The 18,720-nt window shown below is 43.0% G+C and overlaps 1 protein-coding gene across 1 annotated transcript; it reads right to left on the bottom strand.

The window, feature by feature from the left end:
* Positions 1-5,880: 5,880 nt before the first annotated feature.
* Positions 5,881-14,377, bottom strand: LOC119286700. The gene is made up of 14 exons (XM_037566136.1): positions 14,160-14,377; positions 14,030-14,108; positions 13,744-13,833; positions 12,433-12,528; positions 9,184-9,300; positions 8,772-8,858; positions 8,620-8,681; positions 8,440-8,551; positions 8,319-8,361; positions 7,587-7,667; positions 7,402-7,499; positions 7,046-7,312; positions 6,549-6,815; positions 5,881-6,452 (listed from the first exon to the last, which is right to left on the bottom strand). Exons 1-14 carry the CDS (start codon positions 14,375-14,377, stop codon positions 6,300-6,302), a joined length of 1,770 nt encoding a protein of 589 aa, XP_037422033.1. The 3' UTR covers positions 5,881-6,299.
* Between the last annotated feature and the right edge of the window lie 4,343 nt (positions 14,378-18,720).

The raw sequence follows: 18,720 nt of genomic DNA, 5'->3' as shown, positions 1-18,720 counted from the left end.
TGTTCGTCTCGCTTTAGAGGTGGGAATGATGTTTCATCACGGATTGCAGAAATAAGTGTCGCGTCTTGACTCAGATTGGTCTGGATTTGTGCAGATGGTGGAGGTGAAGAAGTCTGAGCGAGGGCTCGAGGAGGTGGAGGAAGAGATGGTGGCCAGCACCGCTCCTTCGGCCAGGAAAACGTGGGCACTCCGGTTCGTTCATATCGACTAAATCACGGGGTCGGTGAGTCACTATTGCCCAAAGCCAAGCGGTGGATGGCGCTCACGAGCAAAAGCAGTCACATAATCATCTTCAGGGCTAAGATCAACGTGCTCCTGCCTTTAGGCCCTTTGCCATCACGCTCCACTACCTCTCCAGAAACCACAATAATCACACTTATAAATTAATTTTCAGTATTCATCAGAATTGTATAGTATTACTTGCCCTTTTATATTTAATTATTTTTTCTATTTAGTGTTACTTTTGAATCTTTTATAGCACAAGCATCCGTTTCTTCTTATAAATTCTATGTCACGTTTAGTTGCAGTAGCAAGACTGACATGTAGTGCCTTCTATATCCTCAATTTTCTATCTTCAAATGGTTCATATTAAAGCAGATGTACTCAAACATGTAATTATGTTTCCCCAACAATTGTGCTTTATGCTAACATAATTTGAAATGAATCCATGTGTTCTAGGAGGACAAATTCGAGCTCCATATTACTTGGTCTGCTGCTTCTTCTGGGTTGTCTTCTACCTTCCAGTAGATTCTGTGAAGCTCCAATGGCTATCAAACAGGTTAGTGCTCGTGCCCTATTATGCCTCAAGTTAATTATCTTGCAATGCAATTTCATATTTTATGGTCTGATTGCTCTAGGTGGAACTGACCGCTCTACTACAGTGTGATTGCTCTAGATGGAACTAACTGCTCTATTGCACGACATTGCTAGGTCGCCAGTCCGTTCTTGATTTTGATTATGGGCGTGATATTGTGATATTATCCATGAACTGGAGAATGGAGTGAAAACAATTGGTCTACTGATGAACTTGACACTTAGTATTTTTTATGGCAGATGCATCGAATTTAAGTGTCAGGAGTCTGCCTTTTGGTATGCCCTTGTGGTGCGTTGCCTCTCCATTAAATTCTCATGTTTGCGGATTCTGGAGTGTAGTTATATTGTGGCATACCTTTTTAGATGAAAATATAATGGAGTGGTATGTTCCATCACTTGGGACCATGTAATTATATTATTTGATATTTAGTATAGAGTTCTGAACTATCTTGGTTGGGCTTGATTTAGGCAAAAAAATACTTCTGCAAAGTTGTAGTCACAACTATAATTATCCAAGGAGGAAGTGTTGTAAAAGGAGGAGATGTCTTGCTCTACTGCTGCTTGGTACCAGACGTGAACAACTTCATTAGGAGTTTGCTGCATGGTTGGAGGTCAGCTCAGCTTTTCTATCTGCTTAACTTTTGCGGATATAAAATATTATGTAGTCTTGAAGCTGAAATTTAGTTGATTGAAAGTAAAGAGATTCAAAGTAAGAGACTTTTTTTGCACTCAAGGGACGAGCACGGTAACATGTCTTCTCACTCCAATATTTGTGACTGAATTTGATAAAAGGGTTTTTATCATTTATGCCATCGATTGTCTCCCGTTACTCAGTTTTGCCACTAGGAATTTCAACTGCTCAAAAATGCCATCGCTGTGTTAGACATATGTTCAAAAATGCCACTGAACACCATTATTGTGATCTCAAATCTCTTTTGCCATGTTATAATGACATAAATACCTATGAACCAACATGCCAGCCCTCCTTCTATCTTACTACAATAAAGTGTGGGGCCCACTTGATCCCAACGACGTTCTTATTTTTTTATAAAATTATTCGCTTGATTACTCCGGACAAGTGGGGCCACACTTATCATTGTGAGATAGAGAGAACTGACATGTGGGTCTACGCTTATTTTTGTCATATAACATGGTCAATGAGTTTGATGTGAAAATAATGATGTCTAATGGCATTTTTGAGGAAACATCTAACGGAACGTTGGCATTTTTAAGCAAACATCTCACGGATCGATGTCAGTTTTGAGTAGTTGTAATTTCTAATGGCAAAACTGAGTAGTGGGACACAACTAGTGGCAAAAATGATAAAAACCCTTGATAAAATTAGGCACTGCATTTTTTCAAATTATTGGCAAAATACACTCATGGACAGTTTTAAAGAAAACAAAAGTGCGTAATTTTCCTCTGCTTTGTGTTGAAGTCCTCTTGTATAGGGCATTTGAGGTTCTGTTTAGTGCATAATTTGGCGAATCTTTTGCAGCAGACACTCATTTATTTGCTTTGCCATGAAATTTCCGACCGTCCTGTCTATCCAGGTGCCATAATTTTATGTTTGACATCTAATAAGTTAACTTCAAATTTGAATGCCATGTATAGCATTTTCAGAATTGGAGTGACGGCATCGGTTGTCGCTACTACTTTAGTGATCTAAAACGTCTTATATTAGCTTACAAACGTAGTATTTGGGTTGTCATTGACATCACACATTGACTGGCGATGTTGCATGTCAGAGGGGTCTACTCATACGTGCAGTTTTCCATTGTCTCTGGTGATTCTTTTCTTTATTTCCCACCTTGCACGTTTGGTATATTCATGGGTTCACCCTTCTTTCTAATATTTTAGTTTACTAAAATCGTAACAATTGGTGTCAAAACCTTATATTCGATGCTATTGCAGATCAGTACCATTACCCTGTTTGCAGATTTTTAGTTAACCTGTATTAGAAGAAATCATACGCCAACTTACAACCCTACTAAAAAAAGATATTAGAAAATCAAATAAAACGTAAGCCAAAAAGATGACCAATACATTGGTACTATTTGGATCATGCTTCTTACATATATGTTTGATTACATTATCTATACAATTCTATAATTGTCCACATTATTTTCCTTAGCTTAACATGCCATTGCATTCCATACATAACTATCTGTTATAACAACAATTATAAGGTGAACCATGTTTGCCGCGACTTGCACATTTTTAGTGTTCAATGGACTAAGACCAGAGTTTTCCCGTCTGTACACATTCTATTTGCATTACATTGTTCTGTAAAATAATACTGACAGCTTCATCATTGTGTTCGACAGGAAGGTAGTTGATGCCACTAGAGATAATAAACCATTTGGATCCCAATACCATACCATGTTGATCTACACCTGGTCTGCTTTCTCTCCTATTTATGCTTTCGTTTCAATGGTTCTAAGGCTCGCACATAATGATTAAGAAAAGTAGCACAATGTTTTTTTGGCTATTTGCTATCGATGGCATGTTGCAGTTTGCCATGGACCATGCTAAACGTGCATCTATCCAAGGAATAATGTACCTTATGGGATTTCTCATATATTTGTAGATTTATTGTATTTTCTTTGAATTGGATTGTAGATCTGTTTTTGTGTTGTCAGAATAAACAATGCATGAATTCGGTAACTGATTTTATAGCTGCAATCTCCTAAGCACAATTACTCATGCTTTATTTTCTAATTTTCAGTTTTCTTTTGTCGTTAAATACTATACAGCTTGGTTTTGTTACTAACTTTAATCCAATCATATATTTACATCAATCACTATTATTTTAGTGACAAAATAGACGGGCGCAGCAACGCACGCCATCATGGTCTAGTCAGGAGTTACGATCACAGGCTTGTTCACCTGCCCCCAGGCTGCAGCAGTGCTTCTTGTTTGTGTCGATTGCTACAGCTTCCTGAGCAAATGTCCACCCGCAGGCGGGGTCGCATCAGATCCAAAGCTCTCGCCCGTGTCCACCCGCAGGCGCTACAACGTGATGCAGAGGGCCAGCTCGTCCTCGTCTACGGCAGCATGGCGGGGGAAATGTTCCAATCTTCGTCGCTGGAGCCGTCGAAGTGGCTGCAGGTGCTGGACATGGTCGCCGGAGATTGGGAGTTGACGGATTGAAGAAAGGGGGAACGAAGCGGAGCAGAGTGAAGTAAGGCTAAGGTTCGATCCGGATGGGGTTTTTGTGAAGTCATTGTTGGCCAAAGGTGGGCTGTGTGGACATGACGGACATGCCCGAACCGTCTCTTATCCGCCCTACATTTGGGCTGAAAATGAGGGATGTCGGTCAGCCCATGCGTTTGAGGTCGATTTAAAGCATAAGTCGGGTATTTTGACCGGTCCTCCCGCCCGGGCATTTGATGGGTTTGAGGCGCTCGTCCATTAGGGGCTCACGCACGTTTTGGTGAATCACTTTTGGCATTGTGCGGCCATACATGGTCATGGAATTAACGGTCCGTAGATCGTGTAGCTAGCACAACTTGGCATGGGCACCGGACCGGATACATGTTGTTCATGTGCTGTATACTCACACAGGCTTCACTAATGCTCCAGATCTTTCTTCAGTCTGAGTTGGGTTAGAAGCATGGAAGGTATTTGCACCATCACCGTCCTCAATTGGTGAGGCCCTTTGTGAGGTGTGTGTGGGGGAGGGGGGGGGGGTATTAATGACGAGACAAATCTGACCTTCTTTTCAAAAGAAAAAATGCAACGGACCGGGTTGCTTCACAACTGCAGCACTAACTTTGTCGGCGTGAACAACAACTGCAGCTCGATTGTAAATGTTGATGACGCTTTCTATGTATTCTCAAACAGGTGTAGCACTCTCCTACTTTGTCATGTAATTTATCTCTTGTTGAATCATATGTGTAGGTTTTCCTCATAAAGAAGAAGAATCATATGCATAGGTAAATGGTAGGTATCTGAGTACACAGCCATGACACATTTTTATGCTCACCGTACCCCTCCGTAATTCTGCGTCATACAGCGGAAGAAATTTAACATGATGAGCGTACATAATCATGCATAGAAGTTGAAGAGAGAATTGTTCGTTGTAATGGCTGGGCTCGTCTCAAATGCGTGATCCTCAAGCTCTTTCCAACGATTTTGTACAACAAGCTGCTATATTTCTTTTCTTCCATGTTTGAGACCTTATGATCATCTCCTAAGCATGCATCATGCATTTAAGGTGAAGCCAGCCATTACCATGCATATTTAATAGCATGGCCTGTGAGACGTGGTGTCTAAACTGAGACAAGGAAGCACAGGCTGCAAATGTAGATAGCGACTCAGCCTCTCACTAGCTGCTTAATTACTAGTAGAAGGCAAATCATGGATGTGATATTAGAAGAGAACTGAATTAGTAGCGGTATATCAGTGTTATTTTTCTATACAAACGTTCCACTTGAGGATGCGGTCTACTGCTTTGGGACGGGCATAGCTTTCTCTTGTTAATAGTAGCAACAATTCTATTACTTGTCAATGCCCACTACATCTAGTGGCAGAGCTAAGGATGGGTCTCAGTTCTCTAACATAACTCGACAGATCAAAGTACAGCCGACATGGATAGAGATTTACCCTCGGTGAGGATCAGAGTTGTTCGTGCATGATCTGCTCTTCTTCAGCCCGTAAGCATACGGATAACTACCTGCCTTGTATCACTAGTCAAATTCTAGATTGATGTTGTTGCTGGCAGTTCTACATTGTAGTTTAATTTGCTTGTCCTCGGGGTTTTACATCTCCACAATATTACTATGAATCATTTTTTAAAATATGCACCATATTTGAATCCGCAAAGTGCAGACGCTCCGCTGAAGAATTATCAAAATTGACTTCGCTTGTAAAGTGTATGTGTTGCCTTGGCAACAAACCATAACCACCAAAAGTGAATGCGCTGATGGCACTAGCTACCCGGCACTGAGCGGTGAGAGCACAACACTATGATCCATCACATATGTCGAAACTCGATAGTGGTAAGCCTGAATTGTAGCAGGACTGCATAATCATGAGGCAAAACACACTTTGCAAAAGGGAACATGTATGTTTGCCTGTAATCCTTAATTTGCTCTTCATGAAGCCCATGATTGTACAAAGTGCTAAAGCAAACAGCATAGAATGACAAAACAACAACAAAATGAGTTCTACACAGGCCGCATAAGTGAAAATGACTGTGTGGTGGTAATCACCAGTGAACTCTTGACCAAAGTGACAGATCTCAGAAATTGAGAAAACTCACCCACTGTACCATGAAAATTTAAAGAATCGGCAAAACATCTCCACTTGCTGTCACTACCACATCCATGTCATGATATCAATTTCCACGATTCTCCTAATGCAAATTTACATCTCCACAACCACAGTTCTCAGTGTGAAACAAGAGCAGCGGTAGTAAGTAGTAACACACTTCGCATCACTTTCGGAGGTAATATCAGAAGTTATTTGCAGTTCCCCACAGGCTATCCAATCCTCTTGATGGAGTCTACCAAGTACTCGATATCAGGAGTTAGGATGGCACGCTTGTTCACCTCCCCCAGGCTGCAGCAGTGCTTCTTGTTTGTGTTGATCGCTACAGCCTCTTGAGCAAATGTGCAGTCCAAACCAGCTGAAACCTGCACGTTTTATTCATCTCAAGTACTGCATCATCGAAAGACTAAACATAAGCTGAAAATGCAGCATAAAGAAGTGCAGAATTCTTAAACACTTACATCAAAGAGTGCATCTCCAAGCCTCATCTTCACTTTACCACTCTTGTACACGAGCAGCTTCCCCATGAGACCACCTGGCAAATCTTTTAGCTTACAGCCGTTGATCGACTCGAGTCTCCTCTTCTTGTTGGTTTCTTCTGTTTCAACCCCCTCACTGTCACTGGTGTCCATATCTCCCCCAGCAACTGATACAACCTGCGGTAAAGGAAGAGATGCAGGGAACTGGAAGAAGAGCAACTGTGGTGTATTCATCTTGTCCTCAGTGTCCTGTTAAACAATTGATATAATACATCAGTTTTTAGGCTACTAATACTATACAGCCGGTACAATTAGTTCGATCAATATAAGATACAAAACTAAAAGAGAATGAGTAACCGACAGTTCCATCAAAGAAAAGACAGTTCCATCAACATGTGGTGTTTTTTTTTGCATTGATATGAATACCTGAACAAGAACGGTGTTCCTCGACATGATATCATGCAACATGATATACATACCATTAGCCCAAGTTCTTTAGCTGCAGTTAATTCACCATCTTGTGTTCTGCTGGAAGAAAACTCTCCGAACGCGTCTTTGTCAAAATCTTCTGTACCGAAGATAGAAGAATGTCGATTAAAGCGTTTTTGAAAGGCAAACTGTGAGCATGATGTGGCAAAAAGCCAAAAACTGCAAAAATGAACAACACCATAACCTGGATCTGCAGAGTGGGGCCTCCTCAGAGGGAGAGTAATAGGAGGATAGTTGTAGCTGTGATGGGTAAAGTCCTGCAACAGTTAGGAGATAAGTCAGGTAATTAACAAAACAACCGCCCATCACCCCACCCCTTATGTTATGCTTGTATGAGTTTACTAACCTGAGGTCCAGTGAACTGTTTGGGTAACTTTGCAGCAGAAGACGTAACGCCAGACATCATATACTTGCTAAAAAGGTTTACCTCCTGCTCTTGTTTAACTAGTAGAAGAAATGATACATTGCTCTGTAAATGTTCAGATGAAGGTAAATACGGAACAAATGGGAGTGGCAACCTTAAGCTACTACCTGATGAAGAACTTTTAGGGTTGGGGAAGGATCTTGCAGTTGAAGAGTTCACTTGTCCAAATGCAACCTGAACACAGGCTTCTACAGTCGTAATGGAGCAGTATGTTATTACTAAATTATAAACTGAAAACAACATAATGCCGTTACACCGGCGGTATTGAGATTGTTATAAATATTCATAAACCCATATTTTATGGACGAATCAGTGCTGACTTCTAAATAGAATTTTGATTATCTAACTTGCAACAATTATCTAAGCCTCTAAGGTGCATCATGCTGCATGTCATTAGTTTGGACAAAACCTCCAGTCGAATTATATCCTAGGCTAGTGCCGATTTCATGAGACAACTCCAGAGTCCAGATTTTTCCTGACCAAACATGTCTGCTTAGGCAATGCAAGTTGAATAGATAGCATATTTGAACTAGATGCCTTTGTGCTCCTTGCACTTGGACAGCTCACCATTACCATTTACCCAATAGCTATTCGATATGAACATGGTCAGTATGAAATGTTCAAAAATACAGAGATACTGGTGTCTTATTTGGCACAAATCGTTCAGTAGCTCTCAAGATTCAAAGGAGGTTGTGATTCTAGAATCTTAGGAACTTTGTGTGACAGAAACTGCAGTTAACTGATTAGTTATTTTTCATCAGATGTAGGCTAGTGAATGCAGGATCGAACAGGAAGTACAGTAGATATTGCAAGGCAACCAACATCAATAAAGTACTAACCACTTTTCTCAGCCTTGGATCTTCTTTCGAGAGCACCTTGACTCTGCATATGAAACCACAGAATAAAACACCAGCAACCTAAATCAGGCACGTAGAAATCGGACTCAAGACATACAAGTACCTGTGGTATTCTAAGTTTCATCAGTAACTCCTTATCAATTGTGTCAAGCTCCCTCTCCTCTTCCGGTTCCCTGTAGAATCCCACCATTACTTTCTTTGCACAAGCACTGCGCCTACTTTAAATAGAAAATACTGAGTCGAACAAGCATGCATAAACAGAGCATTGGTTAATGTGCATTACATCTTAGGGACAATTTTTGGTGTCTTCTTAGTAGGCACCTTGGGTAAAAATTTAAGTCCGGCCTGCACGCGAAAAGTAGAAGTAAAGAAATGGTAAGCAGCAATCACACTGAGCTTATATGCATATCATATTTAGCTGGAGAAAACATTCACTTTGCGGCGATTGGGTGGAGTGGAAGCAGAGCCATCCTTCTCTTTCCCTTTTTCAGTCTTGTCGTCCATGAGAACCAAGTGGAAGATCTACAAGAATGACATGATGAGGTAAAAAAACTAAAAAGTTGGGTAAAAGGAATGACATGATGAGGTAAAACTTGGGTACAAGGGCGTCTCCCAAACAAGTTTTGCCAAGTAACACTAGTGCACACTTTGTCCATAGTCAACTCCCATAAAATTCCGAAGTCCTGGCTGGTGACACAGTTAAGCAATAGCTTGAACTTGCTAAGCGATCTCCAGGAGCGGCATACTGCGTGTGGCATGCGCATCCTCCACTCATGCTCATCCGCACGCATGAACACTACTGGCTTGTGAGCTATGAATGTGCAGCAAAAGAATTCCTAGCGCTCACAGAAATAACGCCGAACAGCTTCAGGGCGTCCCCTAAGCCCTCCCGCACCTCACCACGGAGCGGAAACCCCACACCACCAGCAAAAGGTCCGAATTCCAAAACCCGCACAGAGCACGACTGGACGACAAAATTGACGATGGCACAACGATCGCCGGCATTGCAACAGGACAAACTACGAATCCCGGGCCTCCGATCGGTCTGCTACCCTCCCGTCCGGCTCGACCGCCGGCCAGGGCGCCGCCAGCAAGAGGCGCAGCGAAGATAGCGAAGAGCCGAGGCAGAGCAACGCGACGGATCCGGTTGCGGGGGGAGGGCTGCCTCCTTACCTCGGCCGCGGAGAAGGCAGGGCCGAAGAGCGGTGGTGTAGAGCGCGGTGGTTCCGGCCGGCCGCGCAGCCGAGGGTGGAGCGATGGAGGTAGGGGAAAGTGGAGAAAGCAGGGGAGGAGGATGCCGATGTCTACAGGCAACAGCTTTGCAGCCGCAGCAGGTGGAGACACGTGTCCCGCCCGCTGAGGGTCCGCTGGAAAAGGCCTGGACGGCGACCGTAAATTAGAATTCCGTTGCTGTCCTGCAGCCAAGTGGCACATACACATCGTGTTTACTCAAATAAAAAGGTTGACCCAGGACAGACAGCTATACATTTTCGAATGTTATTAGAATGGTCACTTTGACAAAAAAAAATTATCCGGGTGGTTTCTATGACTCATTCAGAGAGAAAATCTCCTTCCCAGTTGTCACGAACAAATTATGTGGTCATGTTGAGTGTCTACCGTAAGTTTGAAGCACGTGGTGACATGACACACTTATTGCATGTATCAAATATTTCTAAAGTGAGTAGATTATGGATATGTGTATGTGTGCCCTTTTCATGTTTTCGCGGTCAATTTGACACTAAATGTTGCAGGGTAAATAAATGTGTTCACAAGACATAAGAAACAAACCTAAAATGCCAAGACAACATGGATTCTACCAATTTTTAGAATCTACTCATGTGCCTGGCAAACTTGTCATCGACCGATTCCTAGGAGTCAATGTAGCCTGCAAAATCAAGTGCGAAAAGAAGAGCAAACTAAGCATTGCATGAGTGACAGGAGCTACTCCGAATAGCCAAGGAGGACATGCCTATATAAACTCCGAATAGCTCTATTTTTTCCATACAAAAGGAAAAAAACAGAGCTATATATAGCAAAGTTTACACATATATGCATGTAGTGTAGGCAAGTCATCCTTGGCTACCAAATCAGCTATATCCCTCATACAAGGCCCCTCTTCTAAGTTGTAATATCTTTCATCCGTTGCTGCATTGCATTGCACCGTTATATGTGCCCGAGTACTTATAGTAAACACAAAGGTCCTGCATATGCATGAGAAGAATAATCAGAGTCTGGCCATCTTTGACACTTATTAATTATGTATAGACCAGAATATATTCAGTTAGGTTTGGTTTTGGTAGATTCTTATGCTTACTGACGGTGCAGCTTAATAAGGTTGACACGTGCCTACAAGGGTCAAAAGGTTGACTATTTGAGAAATTTCGCATATTGTTTACGACGAGAGAAGCTAATGAATTAGCGCATCTTTCCCTAAGCAGAGTAATTTCTCTAGGAGACGTTGTTTGTGGATAAATTGTATCCCATCCTTCCTTACGGCTTGTGTAATGAAGGATTGTAATCCTGTGTTTTGACTAATAATGCTCTTGATTAAAAAAAGGTGTGTGTGTGTGTGTGTGTGTGTGTGTCATTTCACATATGTAACTACAATTCTACATGTGTTGGCAAATCAATCTATTCCTTCCCCTTCCGCGGCGGCGGGAAGAGAAGTTCAGGTGCCTCAGTCCAACTAGTACTTTAGGTTAGGGTTTTTCTCTCATGGGGATGGCGTTGTGGCGGATGGCGAGCTTCATGTTCCAGCTGGTTTTCCAGGCTTCGATCCTCCTGAGTTCGTTTGTTGGGATGATGTCGCCGGAGTTTCGGTGTAGATTCATGTCGTTTCCCTGGGATGGCGACGTTAGGATTTCGCGTTGTACCTACACGATAGTGAGTTTTTGTGTCACATACTTCAGATCAATTCAATGGTTCAACGGAAACAACTGTAGTTCCAAGACGTTGGTCCTTAGTGGAACGTGCACGAAAACTTTCCGGTCGTCCTCGACAACGTTAGGACAGCTCCGGTAAGCGAGCGGCGTCCGTGGCACGTGGCAGCTTGTTCTGGTGGTAACAATGGTCGTTCAGTGGTCCAAGAACCCTGATTGAATTTTTATTATGTTTGTGATGCTTTGTATTTCTGGTGAACTTTTATACTCCTCTATTTCTTTTGACTTCGTGTATTTGATTCGTCTATAGTCAAACTTTGTAAGTTTGACCAAATTTATATTTAAAACATGAATGTGTACAATGCCAAACAAATATAATATGAAAATATTTTCCATGATGATTCTAAAGATATTGATTTTGTATTGTCAATGTTAATAATTTTGTGTGTAAACTTGGTCAAGCTTCAAAAGGTTTGACTTCAGACAAACCTAATACGCGGAATAAAAATAAATGAAGGGAGTAATAGATTTGGATATTTTCGCAAAAGAAAACACTTGGCACAAAAAATGATCAAATCTCTGGTTTGAGATCTTACCTGGCCACGGTGGATTTTTTTAGTAATATAGTTGAAGTACTAACACTAGCAAGGTGTCACTGATGCAGAGAACAGAGGTTTGAACTCTTCGTCAGGAAAAATTGAGAGATGCCAGAGAATACTGAATTTCAAAACTATGTGACTCTAGTCCTCAGTTGACATTCACAAATATAGTGATGTGTGTTTCGGTCCTTCTTGGTATTTCTAAAGTAAAAAAAAACTGTCAGCTCATGATAAATGATGATGTTGATTGTTTTTTTGCGGGAAATAAATAGATTAAGTTGACCTTAAAATTCAAGACAAACTTATGGACCTTCATGGAATTGTTACTCCAACTGTTTATCTTTGCCTTGAGAAATTATTCCGAGTTCCATGAGGAGTTTCGACCGTCTCCTTTTCAAAAAAAATTGAAAATAAAATATTCTCTTCAATCCATATTACTTGTCGCTCATTTTGTACAACTTTGTTGCGTTGGACGTAATGCACGAGAGCCGTGAGAGTAGCATGACAATTTCGAGCGATGGGCCGGCAAGAATCACATGATAGTGTTTTCCAATGGAAATGCGTAGGGCCGATCAATCGGCGGGAAATCACATCCTTATGGCATAATGCGTGTCTTACTTCGGCCATGGTTTCTGATCGTCCACCTGTTGGGCAACTTTCTGAAGTCAATATTCCTTTTGACATCCTGCCTCCGCTGGCCTTCTTCTTTTTGTTCTAACACAATGCACAGACATTACATGATCTAGTCATTCGCAACACTATCAAACATTTCTAGACTTGATTTTTGAGAAAGAAAGAGCCGAAGTTTGTCTTTTGACATCTACTTTCTTCCATCATAGATAGATTAGGAAGGACTAGTACATAAACTTTCCATCTGTGTGTGCATGTGCCAGTGGAATCGTACCATGTTTTATTCGGGACGGCGGGCAGCTGCACGATGCGCAAATCAGGAGCTGCTATAGATTGGGAATCTGAGCTCTACCGATAGGCTAGTTTAATTAGCTGGGGTGATTACTCCACTTGTCCTCATGCAAACAAAAGTAGGCCGGCCGGGCTCTGACTTGGCTTTTCTGGTAGCTCGGATGCAGCTAGCAGCTACCAAGATGACACGTGAATTGTTCACTATTTTGGGATTTTAAATAACTCCCTCCGTCCCATAATGTAGTGTCAAAAAACATCTTACATTATGAAACAGAGATAATAGCGAGGACGTGGGCATAGGCCAGTGGTTGGGGGCGCATGATTGTAAACCTAACGACCAGAGTTCGATCCACGTCGGGGACGAATTTCTGGAATTCTCATGAGGGATGCTTCTTCTATATCAATAAATCCGTGGGTGCTAGTGCCCATGGAGTTTCATTTTTTGAGGACGTGGGCATAGCCCAGTGGTTGGGGGCGCATGATTGTAAACCTAACGACCAGAGTTCGATCCACGTCGGGGACGAATTTCTGGAATTCTCATGAGGGATGCTTCTTCTATATCAATAAATCCGTGGGTGCTAGTGCCCATGGAGTTTCATTTTTTTTTTTGAAACAGAGATAATAGCATGTAATTAGGGGAAGACTCGATGTTAGAGCACAGTCGACGTGCTCGGAGAATTTTTTTTCTCGAATATGCACGAGTGTGCATATCATATATTAAAGAAGAAAGGCAAAGAAAGCCTCCACCACTTTACACAGTTTGTTGGTACAAATTACTCCTCACTGGTCCCCCACCTCTCCACCCTACTAAAGAAGGGGGTTACATTCCCTTTCGTTAGCCCAGCCGAAGCCCACGGTTGGCCCTCTTGCCTCACTGTCCTAAGTAGATACTCTAAGCAAGGGCGCGCCCCATCAAAGATAATACCATTCCTAAGCTTCCACAACTCCCACCATACTAGCACAATAATAGTACGGAGATCTTTGGTGCTCATGCCTTCTAATCCTTGCTTGTCCACAGCCCATTCCGCCAACTTGTCCTGTTGAGTGGGAGTCCAATCCGGTTTGCCCAAGGCCTCGCAGATCCTCGCCCAAGCAGTCCTAGCAAAGACGCAAGTGAGTAAAATGTGGTTAATGGTTTCGTCCTCCTGGTCACAGAACGGGCATGCGTCCTGGTGTGGCAACCCTCGCCTCGCTAGTCGGTCGGACGTCCAGCATCGGTCCCTGAGGGCCAACCACGTGAAGAACCTGCACCATGTTGGTGCACGTGATTTCCAAGTTAGATCCGCCGTCACACTTCTTTCTCGACCCCAAAAGCCAGCCTCATAGGCAGATTTGACGGAGAACTGCCCGGTGGCCTCCCACGACAAGACCACCTTGTCAGGCACATCCACCATGGGCTCCCAAGCTGAGACTAGTTGCCATACCACAAAGAACTCGTGCAAAACACGGCAGGTCCGATGTCAGGGCCAACATCCAAAGCCCAACTCCCATTCTCCACCGCCGGTGCAACTAACCGGGAGTCTCTGATGCGTTTTGGAACCCGGCTGTATAGGAGCGGTGCAACATCTTGAATCCGGCTGCCATCAAGCCAGCGGTCCTCCCAAAAACGTGTAGCAAGCCCAGAGTTCGCCACACTCCTCATGGCCGCCCTACACAGCCCCATTGACTCCTCCGGGACCTTGATCTTGAACTCTCTCCATGGCCTCGTCTCATCACTCCTCGCAAGCCACGGCCATCTCGCTTGCATTGCTATGTTCATCCAGCGTAAATTTGGCAAACCAAGGCCACCTGCCCATTTCGGTGTGCACACCGCGTCCCAAGCCACCGCACAATTGCCACCGTTGGCCTCCGCGCGTCTACACCACAAGAAACCTCTGCAAATCTTCCTCATTGCAGCAATTGTTTTCATCGGTAGATCTAGCGCCATCATTGCATGGATCGGCATGGCACATAGCACCGATTGGACCAAGGTAAGTCTACCGCTCTTTGGCATAAGCGATGCCTTCCACTTTGGTAGCTTATTAGCCATTTGATCCACCAAATACTTCAACTGCATCGCCGATGGCCTCCTTAATGAGAGTGGCAGCCCCAAATACCTAATCGCCGATCGTCGACGTGCTCGGAGAATTGAGGGCACACATGGGCTTCATGGCTAGCAAGGGCGGCGATACGCATAATGGACACCAGAACAGAGCATCTACATTAAGACCTGACAAATCATAATAGAAAGGCATGCAATAAAGTTATGGCAGCAGATAGACAAAATATAGAGAGTGCTAGCCCTTCGCAATACAGAGTAAAACAATGGTTTGTTCACTTAATTTAAGTTACTGACACAACTCTACGTCTGGTTGAAGGGGGTGAGATTGAACTGGGAACTCATAAGATAAAGTTTTCAATGGTTTGTTCACTTAATTTAAGAACTCAATCACTTAGCAGTTTTAGGCTCTGAGTTTTTTCTCACTAGAATTCTCTCAGATCTACGGGAGAGCAGTTTTAGGCTCTGAGTTTTTTCTCACTGGAATTCTCTCAGATCTATGGGAGACATGGGTTGCTCAGATAATCTCTGCCTAAATTTTATGCGGAGCAGCCACCGGTTTAAGGTTGAGTTAAGAGGGTCTTTATAGTCGGTGGAGCAAACCTGTGGGCCAATATGAACATTGGAGGCTCACTCACATCATCAACATGACATGTGGCTAACGGTAGGATTTCAAAGCAACTCTCTCACATGGTCTGTCTTCCCGCGCAAGACAACTAGTTGTTTTGCAACGCAATTGCGCTAAGGAGTCTCGAAGAATAACATCTCGGACTCTGAAGCCAAATGCACTTGTGTTTACGTTCTCAAAGTTTTCAATGAAAGATTTTGGGTTTGGATTGAGCACATACTAGAAGAGTTCAATCTAACTTTCACTTTGACCCCCTCAGTAGTACAATTTGTCATATTGACTCAAATGGAAGCAAAATAAACTAGTAAACCAAAGTCTACAGTTCTGGCCCATATTCTTCAATGTTTTCATAACATATTTAAGGGTCATAACTCTTTGTTAAACCAAATCCTCACATAATATCGTTGCATACTAACAAAAGATATCGAGGAAGCATATTTAGGGCGCCCGTGTGTACTAGCACATTTAGGTTCATAACTCATCTAGTCCCTTAACTGTTGATACTTCTGGCCCATGTGTGGCCCGTGGTGCCTATTGATCAGTTTCGGCCCGTACAGTCTGCATTTCGGCCAACTTCCGAGATGTGGTTTCTCTGGGCCATTTTCAGCCCTTTGTGTCTACCGACCCATTTACTGCCCCTCGTGTCTGTGTGGCATTTTCGGTCTATGGTGGATTTCGGTGCATTCAATCAACCCATAGGGTGTTTCTAAAAAAAGGTAGGGGCTTTTGGACCATTTACGGGCCGTGTTGCTTCTGGTCTCATTTACGGCCCATGATGTATAACAACCCATTTACGACGCGTTGTTCATCTTGGCTGGTTTTGGCCTCCAATGAAGAGCCCTCCGGATAAGCAACACAAAAGAACCCTGCCAACCAATGTCAAACAAGCGACCAAAAGTGTCAAGGATCAGACAGCTCCGATCTTAATAAAGAGGTTCGCATGAGAACAAGCACATCGATGGCAAGTTCATAGACAAACGACGCGTTTTACTCTTTGAATTTCGCCCAAATGATATACAGTATACAGAATAACCTTTGGGCTTCTGAATCTGATATAGTACTACAAAATCCAATACTAGGAAAAACATGCAGCTCCTATCGAGCTACCTTCCTGAAGCCATTTCCCTCCCGTTGTTGCTGCCCAGACAATCAGCGAGAGACTGTCCAATGGAGTACTACACACTTGCAGCACAGTACAGCCAGTGGCCGTCGCGGCCAAAAGAACCGGCCTACCAGGCAGAACCGAGGAAGATCGATCAAGCAAAGACCAGGCAGGCTCGAGGGGCCCTGCCCATGCCCGCCGCCACGCTCCCATCATTCGCGGTGAGGGCGTGCCCAAGACCTCCCATGTCCCATGGAGCTTCGCCGTGGGTTGTAGTGTGTGCACCCTCACCTGGGACGGGCAAGACTGCTACAAATGCCGGCACCAATGAGATACTACCAACTATATACCCACACATCGTCAAATAAGTCTTGTTGTGGCCAAATGAGCACCATGTGAGTTGCATGAACATGAGACCAGGTTTTTTGGGTCCATGAGGGTATGTTTACATCTTGCACACACAATCTTACAAGCTAGTGGCCAGGCCGCCACATTTTACATGCAGAAAAAATAGCAAAATAGATATCATTGCTTGGTTAATTTGTGAAAACCAGACAATCACCATTACAACACGCTTACTAGAAAGGGCACCTTGGCCGACATGGCTATCTACAAGATCCATACACATCATAAGGTAGCCAATAAAGTATCATAGTCATCACTTCTTTCAGAGTAAGCGACTTCGACTCCGCTTCGGACAACCAATCAAGAACCCTGAGGATAAACAACACAAGAGAACCCTCACAACCAATGTCAAACAATCGACCGAAAGCATCAAGGATAAATAGCTCTGATCTTAATAAAGGGGCTCGCATGAGAATGAGCACATCAATGGCAAGTTCATAGACTAACGACCCATTTTACTCTTTGAATTTCGCTCAATTGGTATACTCTCTCCATCCAAAAAAGTTTGTCCCTCAAATGGGTGTATCTAGCATTTGAGGGACAAGCTTTTTCGGACGGAGGGAGTAGAATACATAATACCCTTTTGTCTTCTGAATCTGATAGTATAAGATCCAATACTAGAAAAAACATGCAGCTCCATCGAGCTGCCTTCATGAAGCCATTTCCTTCCTGATGTGTGGCTACCACCCAGACAGTCAGCGAGAGGCTTTTCGCCTCATTTCAAGCATCACAAAGTCTATTCCGTTTTATGCCATGCTCTACATAATTCATCTTTGTAGAGTGGAGGCTTTTCGCCTCATTTCATTAATCTATGATTTTAGATAGAATAGCATGTAATTATGGGATGAAGGAAGCCACCCCAGTTGAATTCAGGCGAGAGGGGGGAGAGAATTGTTTGAAAAGTTAAGTAAAACGTTTGTACATTCTTTGAAGGTGTAGGATTATTGTTAGATCACTATCGACATTGGAATCGGACTGTCTAGAGACGGCGAAGATGGTTTCTGAGCGCAATGATGATTGTTCCCGGTTTGGGTTTCTTATTCATGAAATAAACTCCATGTTTCATGATCAACGCTTAGTTGGAATTGCTCATGTTAATCGTATCCAGAATAAAGCTAGTGATTTAACGATTAGTTATGGATGAACTGAACCAATTACGCTGTGCGGATAGGTTCTTGTCCTGATGAACTTTTAAACATCTGTAATTTTGATCGAGATGGTCCTGCTGAGTAATGCAACTATGAGGGTATCAGTTTTCTTTCGTCCACGAGGGTATATTTTCATATCACACACACAATCTTACAAGTTAGTGAACAGGCCACCACATTTTGCAGGCAATGTGATAATTTTTAAAAAGTCGATACCTTATTAGAACTCAATTCATTAAGAAAAAGGTAAAGATTGCCTGATTTATTTGCAAAAAACCAAAAACCAGACGAACACCACTACAATACGCCCGTAAGAAAGGGCACCCTAGCGGACTTGGCTGTTATCATCATCACTTCTTTCAGAGCAATCAACTTCGACTCCACAGATAACCAAACCAATCAAGAGCCCTCAGGATATAAACAACACAAGAACCCTACCAACCAATATCAAACAATCCACCGAGCGCATCAAGGATCAGGTAGCTCCGATCTTAATAGCGAGGCTCGCATAAGAACGAGCTCATGGATGGCAAGTTCATTCATAGACTATCTACATGTTTTACTCTTTGAATTTCGCTCAAATGATATACAGTATACAGAATAACCTTTGGGCTTCTGTATCTGATATAGTACTACAAAATCCAATACTAGGAAAAACATGCGG

Source organism: Triticum dicoccoides, chromosome 4A (assembly GCF_002162155.2).
Source record: "Triticum dicoccoides isolate Atlit2015 ecotype Zavitan chromosome 4A, WEW_v2.0, whole genome shotgun sequence".
In the NCBI taxonomy this organism is placed as follows: Eukaryota; Viridiplantae; Streptophyta; class Magnoliopsida; order Poales; family Poaceae; genus Triticum; species Triticum dicoccoides.
The sequence above is the reverse complement of the archived record's forward strand: the minus strand, read 5'-3'. Positions and strand labels throughout refer to the sequence as shown.